Source organism: Acipenser ruthenus, chromosome 47, assembly GCF_902713425.1.
Source record: "Acipenser ruthenus chromosome 47, fAciRut3.2 maternal haplotype, whole genome shotgun sequence".
Lineage (NCBI taxonomy): Eukaryota > Metazoa > Chordata > Actinopteri > Acipenseriformes > Acipenseridae > Acipenser > Acipenser ruthenus.
Window position 1 is genome coordinate 4356544 of NC_081235.1, and position 13676 is coordinate 4370219.

The 13676-nt window shown below is 42.8% G+C and overlaps 1 protein-coding gene across 1 annotated transcript in view; it reads left to right on the top strand.

Annotated features, from left to right (window-relative positions):
* Positions 1-13676, top strand: part of LOC117428898 (F-BAR domain only protein 1-like) — a 37681-nt gene that overhangs the window by 9081 nt on the left and 14924 nt on the right. Inside the window, 7 exon segments of the mRNA XM_059014292.1 lie at positions 6666-6757; positions 8726-8800; positions 9291-9432; positions 9815-9967; positions 10109-10213; positions 11642-11740; positions 13525-13621. Of these exon segments, the coding sequence (XP_058870275.1) occupies positions 6666-6757; positions 8726-8800; positions 9291-9432; positions 9815-9967; positions 10109-10213; positions 11642-11740; positions 13525-13621 (763 nt within the window).

The window sequence follows — 13676 nt, forward strand, 5'->3', positions numbered from 1 at the left end:
AGCGAGGTACTCAATTATTAAACACACTGAGGGGTCACTTAAATAATTGAAGCCCTGTTGAAGCAGATAGCCCTGAGTGTGGTGCTGCTGCCAGTCTGTCCTCCTCTCCTGTTAGCAGTGCACCTGTCATACCGCCCCTCAGCCCTTTGACTTTCTATTCCTTTTAGAATTCACACAACAAAACATGCCGTTTCTACTCTTGGCATAGACAGTAACACTATTCTGATCAGTAGCACGGAGGTAGCTGAGTATTCAGTAGAATACAAACTCTCTTTGTAGTCAAATGTAACACTTCAGTAATTTTAGGTTTTAACAGATTACATGTTTTACAACTTCTGTGTAAATGGTTGTTTACCGTTTTGAACTGTCGTACCCAGCTTCAGTTGTGGAGACTTGATATCGTTTTGTAGTTTTATTTTTTCCTTTTGTCTTATCACATTTGACTCCGTCTTCCATCCTGGCATGTATTAAGTTGAAGGAACTTTTTGAAAAAAATAAATATATCAAAATAAAACGGGAAAGTTTCAGTTAAGCATTTAATAATATCCTGTGCTGTTCTGGGTTTTTATTTTCGTTTTCCGTTTTAATGTTTAAACCGAAAACAGCCTCAGTAAACAAATGTGTATCATTTAGCACCCACATTTGAATACCCACAAACCAGAGGAATGCATTTGTGAAAAGATGAATCAGTAATGGGGTGGAAGCATAAAATGTTTTAGGAAGCGATATATTTCAGCATTCGATACTATAGCCTTTTAAGAATGACGTAAACATTTAAAATGATGGGCTGTGTTATTGTGGCTATCACTGAACCGTGTAAAGACGTCTCATATTTATAGTGTGGATGCTGCTGGAAGGCTGGTAGTGGTTTTTGGACTGATTTTGGGTGATTTTTTTTTATTTTTCCCCCCTAAATCCAACCGCTACAGGGGGTGAGGACTGTAGTAAATAGAAAAGCCCTGGGTCACAAAGCTGGGTTAGCATGCGCTGGGAGTAGCTGGTTGCTAGGTGACCGGGTTGCGTTGGCAACCAGGCCCAGCTGAATAGGCAGCCTCTGTGCGAGTGTGACAGCACTTTATTGTGAGGTCAGTCAAAGCAGGTCCGCTGTCTAAGCTTTCAGCGCTGGCATCCATTTCAGCAGAGCTGGGTGTCTCCTTTCAGAGGGATAAGGGCATTTAATTAGATCGCCATTTTATTCTTCTGCACCAAAATTAGAATAATGATAATACGGCAGTAGGGGGAAAAAGTATTTTGTTTTACAGAGACGGAGCACATAACTTTGACTTTTCCCATGGATAAAAGGGGACAGTTGTCTTTCCTTTGCTACCCATGACACTAATCTTCTTGCAGTCGGCAGTGCAAAGGGTTTTGTTTTGTTCTGTTGTGGTATCCATGTACGTGTACTAATCCTTGCAGATCAGCGCTTCGGGTTTATAATACTTGATTCCTGAGAACTCTAGAAGGGCAGAAAAGCGTTGCACTTGCCCTGGCCCTCCCAACGGGTTGGGGGAGACGAGATCAGCAGGCAGTGTGTCGTCATTACCACGCTACAGCGCACTCTACTGGCCAGGAGGCTGGTGAGCTCAAGCGGACACCCGCACCGCTGGTTTTTGTCCCCCGGGGGACAGTAAGTAGTTCGTCGGAAACCGTGTCTGAAGAATGATTGTGTAGCGACGTCTGTGTACAACGCTGAAATGTTTCCCCTCCTTGGCCTTGAGGAGTCTTTTCAGAAGCGTGACCCAAGCAGAAACAACAGTAATCACAGATAACGTGCAAAATAGGATATGTAACCCATAAGAAAGAAATATTAGGAAAGCTAATATAATATAAAGAATGCAGCATTGCGAGGTGTGTATTTTGCAGTAACCTAAATGAGACTTTCTTTGTATTCTGCGTATCACGGATCAAAGGACCCCTCAGTAATGCGCAGGGTTATTTGCATTTGCAACACAAATTAAAGACGCGTGCCGTTAATCTCAATGCCATGCACTTTCTGTATACTTTCACTGTGTAGAATTAATACATTAGTACTGGAGTGTGTACGCGAGGCAATTTAGCTGATTTACCACTCCATTTAATGTGAATTTACTTTAGTTTGTTTTCAGATGTCATTGTATTTGGATCATTTATTTTTTCAAGGACGTAAAGTACTCCTAATGCTATAATTCTCACGCGTGGTGTTGTGTGTGTGTGTGTGGCGCTGGTATACAGTATGTGTTGATTTGTATTCCTGTACGAGTGAGCCCTGGACCGCTCTTTGTTAAGCAGTTGGCCTGTCCGGGCCTCGTTCCAATCCTGAAGCTGGGAGTGGGGGCTGACACAGCAGCGGCAGGTGTCCCTGCCTTGTCAATAGAGCTTTGTACAGCCTGGCACGGAAATCACAAAAAGAATAGAAAAAGGCCCACTTGATCAATGCCTGCACTACAGAAAAGAAATGATCTATCAGTAACCTGAAATGTTAAAATACAAAAATGTGCTTTACTTAATAACAAAATAAAATCATTACTCTAACATTACTATATTTATTAGATTGTTAAACCTTTAGAATTTAGACTGGAACGTTTACCTTGTTTAAAATGTGCTTAGTGTATATAACAGACAGCAGGACAGCATAAAGCCAGTATTTTTCGTATTCAGTGCCTTTTCCACATGCAACTTGCAGCCGTGCAGATTGTCATTAGCAGTATGATAGTCACACATGCCGAGTGTTGGCGTCTCGTTCATTATAACAGAGTTCTAAAGGTCTGTAGTGTTGCTTGATTCCTCCTGTCTTAACGGTCGTTCATTGGTGCCCATGGAATCTGGAATGAGTCACTGTGAGCATTTCATCTGAGGAAGCCCACGTATCTCACAGCACAGTCGAGGAGCTGCTGTCTGCCCACGCTCTCCTTCTGTGAGGGAGAGAGAGAGAGAGAGAGACCCTCTGATTCAGAACCTGGCTTTAATTCCTGTAGCCTGTGTGAGATGGTGAGGCTGTGAACGTGCTCTGTGAATGTTGCATGATGGGACCAGCTACCTGTGCAACTCACATTACAGCTTGGAGATTCACCAGGAGAGACCAGAAGCACTGAGAGGGGAAGAGACTGTCTGGGTGATGTGGAGATGGGTTTGAAAAGGGTAGACGGACAGACGGACACAGAGAGAGTGAGACCCCCTCCCTCTGCCCCTTCTTTATGAATGCCACCCTCTGGTTCTAAATGAATATTGAGGAGTTGGTGGGATGACCCTGGAGGGCTGGGAGCTCCTTACAACAGCAGTCTCCTGGAGGCTGGCTTGTCGTGCCATGACGGGGGCTTCTGGCATGAGCAAGGCGCAAGTGCTCTGCCACCTGTTCCTACCCCCTCTCACTGGATTATATGGTGCAGAGGATCATTTGTTGCTTCTATTTCTTCTAGAAAGAGTCCTGATTGAAAGAGTTTAAACAACGTTGATACTGTATTTAGATGCTTTTATTTTCCAGTGATATTAAGTAGGGTAGTATTTCAGTGTGGTGGTATTAAGAGGCGCTATTAAGTGACTGTATTTGTGCCAGCTTGAAAGAGTATTTCTCTCCCTCACTCTCTCTCTCCCTCTCTGTGGCCTGGCCGCCTCTGCTGTCCTGGGATCCATCGCATTCCTCACATTCCACAGCTACCTGGGAACAGCTCCTGAGACTGCCCTTTATCTGCTGGCTATTTCTAGAGCTTTCTGAGCTCCGATAGCGTGCAGAGACGAGAGGCCCACCCTGACCCCCCCCTGCACAAGACCAGTGAAACCCTTCTGGCTGTCTTAACACGTCTCAGATAAAACAAACAGGACCATCGCTTCAAAGAGAACCCGGATCGCCAATGTCAAGCAAACTAATTTGCCGTCAGTTTCTGTAAAGCGGGCCAGCCAATCAGTCGGCTCTTTGTTTGGGTTTAGAAACGTCACGACTTTTGGGATTGTGGGATTGTGTAATACTTGCATTGTTGAACTGGAGCAAAATCTTAGGAAATCTTTTTATTCAATTGATCTAAACGATGAGGGATGTTAATACTGTTTTAAATAGTAAGAATTTTTTTTTTTTTTTTTAAATTTCCACTTGCACCTGGGGAAGAGCCTCTTGAGGTCTTGAAAGCCAATGTTTGCACATCACAGTTAATCCAATAAACATCCAGAGCTTTTGAAGACCCGGTCGGTAGTGCTAAGGACATTGAAAAAAGACTTCTAGTCGAAATATTTGTCTTCAAATCTATTGTCGTGATTAAATATTGAAGCAGCGTTTACTTGCTTTCAAAGATGAGACTGCACCGAGGAGACCCGTGCACTGTTAATGATTTCGAATCTCAAGTACAGTAGTTATTTACTGCTCCTTAGACAATGGCGTTCAACAGGTACTATGGTTCAGGTGTGTAGACCCCCAGGAGTTCATAAATAAGACATGTACTTGACCTGCACACTGAACACCGTTAAACATCACAGCAAAACAGTTAGCTCAAAACCGTCCATCTTGAATTGACAGAAACGTTTGCACCTTTTCACTCCTGTGCTGTTTGTCTAGCACTTTTTGTAGCCTGTACAGTGTTTCTGTATAAAATAAATGACTATATTTTTTCCTGTTATTTGGCATTCTGGCAAATTCTGTTCCGCTGCCATATTTAAGTGTTTAGTGTTTTTTTTTTTATGATTTAAACAGCAGTTTTTAGATCTGCCACCTTTACATTAGTTGAGAAGACCCGCCTTTAGTCTTTTTAACTAAAAAAAAAAAAACCAAAATCGATGCCAAAATCGGTCATTAGTAACTTGTAATAGATGCAGCATTTTATAGTCTTGCAAGAGCTCCTGACTCAGAGAAGAGAAATATAATCGTGATACTGAAAGACTGAAACCAAGTGCACGTCTGTGTGATCTTCCCCAGGGCAGACGCACAGTGTGGCCCATGAGCATGGACACCCTTCATCTGTTTCACTGCTCTTCCCCAGAGGAGCAGGCAGTACGTGTGGATTCTGAGGATGTGTTTTAACACCACCGTGGTGTAAACCTCCTTTCTGAATCCAGTCTGTCATGTGTTAACCCTTTGCGGTCCATTTATTCAGCGTCTCGGGCGCGTCAGGTCCAATTTATTTTCACACGCGTAATTTATTTTAGACGCGCTGTTTAAAAGTATTAATTTCACAGTAAAACAGGTTTAAAAGGCACTGCATATCAACAGGACACTCAGTACTGCATCTCCAGCCCCGCCCCACCCCTTGTTCGCTGTATTTTTCACATACCTCTACATAGTAGTGCATACCGATAAATCATCTCCTGATCACTCGTTTTATCACCAAACTCCTCAATAATGTGATCCAAGTAATTATTTTATTACTATAACATCTCAAAAAGCTGCGCAAATGTCCTTGATATTCTTTGAGCACTGGATGCAGAAGCAGCTATCTTGTTTGTTTATGTCCGTGTCGTCTATGTGGTGTCGGGGCAATCAGTATTCATGAGATACGCCCCTTTTTTTTCGTCCATTGAATGGTTTTCTCCGCTTTTTCCGGAGAAAAAACGATTAGAAACCTGTTTTTTTCCTACGTCTTTTTGATGATGTCAGACAGGAAAGGGAAAATTGTAATGTCGGACTTGGTCTGACTTAGGACCGTAAAGGGTTAAGCAGTTGAAACGGACTGGTTAAGAAGACTAGGAAGGGTATATTGTGCCGTTCTGCTGGCTGTGATTCCTGGAAGAGATAGACAGTCTTAAGACAACGAACAGATGGCTCTTGAACTCCCCAGCATGGCTATTTTGTATCCCGTGGTTTTCTGTCTCTGAGTAGTTGCTACTAACTGGGTCTGTAAGAGCTACCTAGTAATGGTTGTGACTCCTTTCGCCAGCAAGCTTTGACTGCTCTGGTCTAGTGAGATTTTATAACGATACACTTAAATGTATGCATCACTGCCGTTGGAAGTTATTTCACTGAAAGTTTAATTTCAAGCAAATTACACCTTGCCTATTGCCAGAGTTTAGTGCCCCTGGTGAACGGTTAATTCTGTTTTCTCTTTAATTGAACACGTCGTCACAAACACCACTTGGCTGCACCCACCTGCTGTGCGCCAGGCCACAGAAACTGGCACCTCCTAGCTGCGCCAGGCTCCTGCAGTGCTGCAGATGCTGTCTCCAGCACTGTGTGTGCGGCTAGTGGGTGTGAATGATGAGAGAGGAAGCGGGGCCTGTGGTTTATGTGCTTGTCCTCAAAGCCTTGGTTACTGCTCAACTGGTAAACAACAGGCAGGAAGCTGATTGTATCTGTCTCGGTAGATGTCGAATATTTAAGGTTAATGCACTTTAGGTTCTCATTTTGTCTGAAGAGTGCTCAGATGGCACTAAATTTCTGTTTTACAAAAAACTACACTAGTCTTGTATGTCAGAATTGTTCAGGCAATAAAAGGACAATAACATGGGGACTTTGCTAACAAGTGACGGCCGAAAATGAAATACTTCCTACGGACGCAAAAAGCATAATGATGAACAACATGCTGAAGTTGTTTGAGGATGGCGCTCACATTAAAAATATTACAAGTTCATTTCTGCAAATGTACCATTAAGATGAAACAACCTCCATAGTGTTTTACTTCTCGGCTGTTACAATCTTAACAGCCAGACAATTAAACGCGAAAGCGAAGCACTGAATATGTAATCGGGTGATATTTCTTTCCTTTCAGGGGGAGAGGAACGCTGGGTTCGACGTCCTGTATCACAACATGAAGCATGGACAGATTTCCACCAAGGAGCTGGCTGAGTTTGTCCGCGAGAGGTGAGGGCTGGTGTGGTTGTAGTATTACACACTCCGTACGGGTCTGTATTGAATTGAAGACTTACTGGCAAGTTTCAGGCACTGCTGTAATTGACTATGTAAAGAACGTTATTACACAGTGCAAGCCTGAGCAGGTTAAAGGTGCTGGAATACCTGCCACAGCAACTGGAAGTGCATTGTAGCCCTTTCTGAACGTTCACAATCTCATAACCAGACACAGCAAAAAAGAACTGCACTAGACACCAAGAACAGCAGTTACCTTCTCCTGGAAGTTTACTGCAGTATATCAAAACCAAAGCATGTGTCCAGCGCAGGCCTGAGATCAAACTGAACTGTTCCCTAGAGAAAGGGTGCTCCCTCCAGTCAGGGGCAGGCTTGAGGCATGGAGACTGAACTGCTCCCTCCCTCACCCCCTTAGAGAAAGGGTGCTCCCTCCAGTCAGGGGCAGGCTTGAGGCATGGAGACTGAACTGCTCCCTCCCTCACCCCCTTAGAGAAAGGGTGCTCCCTCCAGTCCAGGACAGGCTTGAGGTACGGAGACTGAACCGTTTCCATACCCCTTTCCGATTACAAACATTACCAATGTAAGGCATCATTTGACTTACCTAACCCAAACATGTAGTTGTTTATCTCCTCTCGGCACCCATACTTCACCCCACGTTCTGATTTTCACCTCTAAACGAGACGCCGGTGTGGTTTTATAAATGAGGGAGAACTACTACTTTTGTTAAACAGCAGTTCATCCGGAACTCCAAACTAAACTCGAGACAGACGTTTCTGCTGATTAGTGCTGAAGAAGGCCTTGGCTGGACAGGTAGTCTCCATGCTGGTTTGTAATGGATTGAGGAGGACAGTCACAGATCCAGTGCACTCTGATTTGCACACGTCCTCGGTTCAGAGTCACACAGCAGGCTTCCTGTAGTGAAGATGAGGTTATCTGAAAGGAAACCAGTGCAGTCTCTTGTCCAATCCACTGTCGCCTGGCAAAGGACACTCGTATCTAATCTGTATTGTCTGCTTCCGTGGAGCAGTTTTTTCCAGTCAGGCTGCTTCAATAACACTGAAGCCTGTTCTGCAGTTTGAAAAGGGTTTACAATAGTGTTTCCCCAAGTCGAAAAAAAAAAAATGATGTTTTTGTTTTTTTTAAGATTACATTTGCATCCAAATGGACTTCCCCTGGAAGTGAAATCTGCTTACTAGCTTGAATATTTATCAGTAGAGTCTACAAAAACTTCCAGGGGATTTCTGAAGCCTTGGCTCATGAGTTATTTAATAAAGTTTGCCAAGTCAGTTTGTTGATGTTCGTGATCTAGATTGCTGTCGGAGAAGATAGCCGTCTTGAACAGGAATGACCTGTATTTTATTCATAAAAACATTCTTTAAATATCTCATGAGTTAAAGCTTTCTGAGTAGGGTCCATTGTTTGATAATACCACATAAGGGTTAAATGATACCTGCCTGTATGATTTGTGTTTTGTACAGAAATGGATATCCATTACACAGTGGTAGACGGGATTAGGTAATTCATTATTTAAACACAGTTTCCAAGGGCACTGCTAGTTCTTTAGACACTTTATCCCCCATAGGGATGCATGTTTGGAGGTACTTGTCACTTGCATGTTTAGATATTGGGACGTTGCTGAGATGATCCTTAAACACAGCAGGTTAATCATCAGAAAGTCTAGGGCTTGCCAGAAGTGTGATATTATCAACGTATCGTTTTTACAGAGCAATCAGTACATGTTTTGCTTGTTAATAGCTTTGGAGAAAATGCAGGTAAAAAAAAAAATGGAATTCATGTTTACCATTTTTTGTCTCTTATAATGCAAAATGCGAGATCTGCAAAGTGGTGGCAATGCAACAGATAAGATGAATCAGTTATTTTGCTATTTGCATGCACTTTACTGTACTCACCACTTCTCCTAATATGAGCACATTTCTGATGCGCTGTTGCTTCTGGTGTGCGCAGGGCTGCCGTTGAGGAGAGCTACTCCAAGTCTATGAGCAAACTGTCCAAGATGGCGAGCAGCAGCAGCCAGCTCGGGTGAGTGCAAGAGCCCCTGCAGCCCCAGGGAGGCAGCGATGGATAACGAAGGCTATATCTCGAGAACCACTCGTCCAGATTAGTTTATATTGCACATATTGAGAATGTGACCTGCATGGTACTGACTGACACGGGATTGGATGATGTTTGTCATGTGATGCTGCGCTACATCCATACAGTGATGTAATACCTACAACCAAGTTTAAAAATAAAGAAAAAACAAACACTGGTAATAGTGTCTAAAACTAGACTTATATTGGCTATGTGGTTAGACCCAGGAGTAATTACTGTGGAAATACTGAAATGCATGTGTAAAAACAGTGTAATTACAAAAGGGTGCTAGCAACATTAAGCATGTTTAATTATGACTACACAACATGCATGTAGTTACAGTGCAGTTACAGTGTAGTCAGAGGTATTTAATGTGAAGTGTTATCAGATCTATAAGACCACCTGTCTCTCTCTCTCTCTCTCTCTCTCTCTCTGGCAGAACGTTTGCGCCCATGTGGGATTTGTTCCGCGTCTCCTCGGACAAGCTGGCGCTGTGCCACCTGGAGCTCACGAGGAAGCTGAGCGACCTCATCCGGGAGATCAACAAGTACGGGGACGAGCAGGTCAAAGTTCACCGCAAGGTACCGCCTCGTGCCGCGGAGCAGCTTTCAACAGAGAATAAAAACAGCTTGACTCTGACACACCTGCCAACCACTCACCCAGTGCTAGAACATGTTATACCTGTTGCATAGTCCTTGACTGACTTTTCGACTAGAAGTCTTATCTTCTGAATATTCTCAATACCCTTCCATTTGAAAACCTTTGGGATATTTTACAGCGAAAGGTCTCCTGTTGAGATGTATTTGAATGACCAGGTCTAACAGTCCTGGTGACCTACCTCTTTATGATACATACATCTGTCAGTGTGCTCTAACTTCATTTCTGGTTAGTTTCTTAGATTAAGGGAGGGGTAGTGTGTCTGCCACTATCGGGATTAATTCCTCCCTGCGTTTTCTTTCCCAGACTAAGGAGGAGGTGACGGGCACCCTGGAGGCCGTGCAGAGCATGCAGGTCTCCAGCAGCCACCTGCACAAGGCCAGGGAGAGCTACCTCAGCCGATGCCTGGAGCACGAGCGTCTCCGCAAGGAGGGAGCCAACCAGAAGGAGGTGGAGAAGGTGGGCACTGCTTTCACGTTCACACGGGTTTAGATTCGTTAGTGTATGGGTTATATGGACCTGTAAGTGATATTACACTGTGCACATCCTACTACAGTGCTTCCCAAACCCGGTCTCTCTCCCCGTCTCTCTGATTTCCAGGCAGAGGCAAAGTCTAAGAAAGCAGCAGAGACGTTCAGCGCCTGTGTGGAGAAGTACAATCGAGTGGGCGGAGACTTTGAGCGCAAGATGAACGAATCAGCACAGGTGAGGGGCGGGGTTAGCAGTGAGGGAGTGAGCAGATTCTGGGGAGGTTATTGCCCTGACAAACCTCTTTGTAGTGTTTCTATATTCAGTACCATTTAGTGTTTTAATAGTTCTGGATAATCTAGAGGCTTCAAATCAAAAGCACTGCTCTATGTTTCCCTATTTTACTGCCTCATATCTTTTCAAATTAAATATCGTTTTGTTTCCTATAATGCTAGTATGTCTAATTTCCATTTTAGAAATTTAAACATGTAGTTTGATAGCAGCCACGCAAACAGACTGATATTTATTAGAATGTCGTATTGTTCTGTATGCAGAATCAGTTACGGCCAAATGTTTTGCATCACCCTATAGAATTAACACCTTTTGCTTCATAAAGTCGCATGAAAGCTGCTGAATAATGTTATGTTAACATATTGAATAACCACTTCGTAGTTTCCGTATACTTAACAAAACATTGATAAATGTGACATTTCGAAATCTAACATCTAACTACTATTATGGCTTCCGGTAGACTTTTGCAATATCATTTTGTAGTTTCTTTGATTACATGATGTTAAATATTATAAATTATGTTCATATAGTTTTTACCTTTTTAAAAAAAAAAAATTAAATTATGTCTCAATCCTAAAATTCTAGGTGAGGCTAGAACTGTATATTTTAACACAATAGATTTATTATGTTTTAGGAACGGAAGCAAAAAAAAAAAAAGTCTGTTCTCTCTTGATTCCATGTCAGGGAAGCCGAGTGCTTAACCTGCCCCCCCATGCCAAGAGCAGTCAATGAGCCAATCGGACTAATCAGAAGCCACACTTGAAACAGCAAGCGGAGCACTGCGCTTCTCTGAAACGGGTTCAAGAGAGAACCCTGCTGGACTGCTAGGCTGTTTCCACTGCCCTCTGTTCCTATTGAACACATTTAAACACAGTTTAGTTAGACACGTGTGCCTAAAAGAGGAAATGAAACGATCCTTAAAGAGCACCAGCCCCAATTGATCTCTTTCCAGCGAGGGGTGCACGTCAAATTACAGTGTGTGCCGTGTAAGATCATTTATTTCCCAGGTAATCTTTATGCAAAGTCTTTTCCTTATACAACCCATGGCTGCACATGTGTAGTCTTATACGCAGGGATGCTGCAGTAATTGACATATTGAAAACAAAAAACAAGGGCCAGCGTTGGAAGTTTAAACGCTTCCCTTAGGGAGTTACACAGAAACCAACATGCCCATTTCAAGCTCTGTGCAGCCCCCCAGCCTGCAGTGACAATCCTTCCCTCTACCAAGTCCTGATTCAGCCTCCTTTCAGCAGAGTGAGAGGGGGTTTGGGGCTGATTTCAGGGCAGTGGAAACGCAGCTGCGGTGCTCCCAGTGAACCGGATTGGAACGCTCTGATGTAGTGGGTATTTTTGTGGTTGCTGGTGTGTGTGCAGAAGTTCCAGGAGATTGAGGAGGCTCACCTGAGGCAGATGAAGGTGCTGATCAAGTCCTACTCCCACTCCATCGAGGACACACACGTGCAAGTGGGGCAGGTGAGGCTTCAACACGCTGCGCTCCTCTCAGCACAGATACACACGCACACGTCTCCGTTTAGACTGGGTGTGTTACTGTTAATACCTTTACGGCTGGTTTCACAGACCCTGATCAGAAGTAATCTTGGGACTGCCTTACCTACGTTAACATTGGGTAGCCCAAGACGAGTGCTAACGGGGGCTGTGAAACCATCCTTTACAATTTTACCTACAAGTTTTACCATTGTAAAAAAATATGCAGGACAAATATAGGTGTTCATCTTGTGTACAATGCAGGCTAATTTTATTTGATCACTCGTCACTCTCTTCCATATACAATGACATGCTGTATATGCTCTCAAATAGATCGCAGTCATTTATACAAACAAAGTGAGAGGGTTTCTTTATAGTGACTTTTCAGATTTGCCTTCAAAGTTTAAGTGTGTTATTACTAAAGTTTAAGGCTGATTTCAGTAATCTTGAACTACCAAATGTAATTTCAGGTAAGGTAGTCCAAGATTAAAGCTAATCAGGGTCCATTTGTACATCAGTTTATCAGTACTGGTCAAGCCCAAGACCTTTTGATGGTCAAACTTACCAGGATAGATCTGCAGGCACAGAATGCTGGTCTTTTCTATTACTCTGATAGCGATGACGTCCGATATGAGAGTTCCAGCATTTTTTTGGAATGACATTACTGCTAAACTCCCACCCCCACAGTCTTTGAAGTTCTTTTTATAGATCCCACTGATTCACACATGAAAGGCTGGCTGTTTTCATTCCCTTGCACCTGTGGTTCCCCTGTCTGGGGGTGCAGGCGCACACTGGTTCACTCAGGGTGACTCACTCGCCACCCCCTCGCTCCTCAAATAAAAGCAGAGCCTCAACATTTGTGCAGCATCCTCTTATTATATAATCTGTGTGCCTGCGTCATATTTTGGGAGCAACAAATGTATTTTAGCGAGCCTGTACACATTACATTATGTAAAAATATAAATCTGTACAGTAGGTCTATACAGTACAGTAGTAAAATCAAATTGAAGTCTAGCGCACTTTGTTTTTACTTTAGACTACCGCAAAATAAATCCTGCTGCTGCATTGCACACTGTACAATGCAAAAATAATAATAGATTATTTTAAATTTAAACTAAATGATTTTTGCACATTTTTTACCTATGCTTCTATTAACACAATTAACACAATAGAAATAAACTAGTGTCAAATATACATCGAGTAGGAGTGACTGCAAAACACATAGCCTGCATGTTACTTTTGTGTTCTGTTTGACTTTCTTTGCAAAATAAATTAAAGACTTCATATTCAGAATTTTTATTATTGATGGCCACTGGAGTCCATCAGTATTTCTGAAAGCTTCTCACCCTTTTCCAACCGATCGATCAGTTAGTTTAAACTCTGTCGATTATGAGTTTCATATGCCCTCTTCTAATCATGTACTTCATTTTAGTGATTTAGAAAGGTATCTGTTCTTCCACTCATTATTGTCTTTTGGTGTCGGTGTAACCACTTTTCAATTTTAATTTAGTGTCTCTCTTTGGATCATGCAATCCACAGTGACCTTGCGTCACACTTTAGTTATTATTGGAGAACAAATTGAAATATACATGCATGCATCAGATATTTGTTCTCAGTATTTTTTCATTTGTATTACTTACATAAGTTATCCTTAATCAAATTGGACAAAAAAGGTGAAACATGAAACATATTGGAACATTTACAAGAGAAGTATTGATCATTGCACTGTTTGAAATGGAGAGATGTTAATGATCCTGATTTGACTCGCGCAGGTGCACGAGGAGTTCAAACAGAACGTGGAGAACATTGGGGTTGATAATCTCATTCAGAAGTTCTCTGATCAGAAAGGCACTGGCAGGGACAGGCCAGGCTCAACCACAGCTGCAGCGTGTATAGCGGCTCATCACGCCAGGGCTCCAGGTAC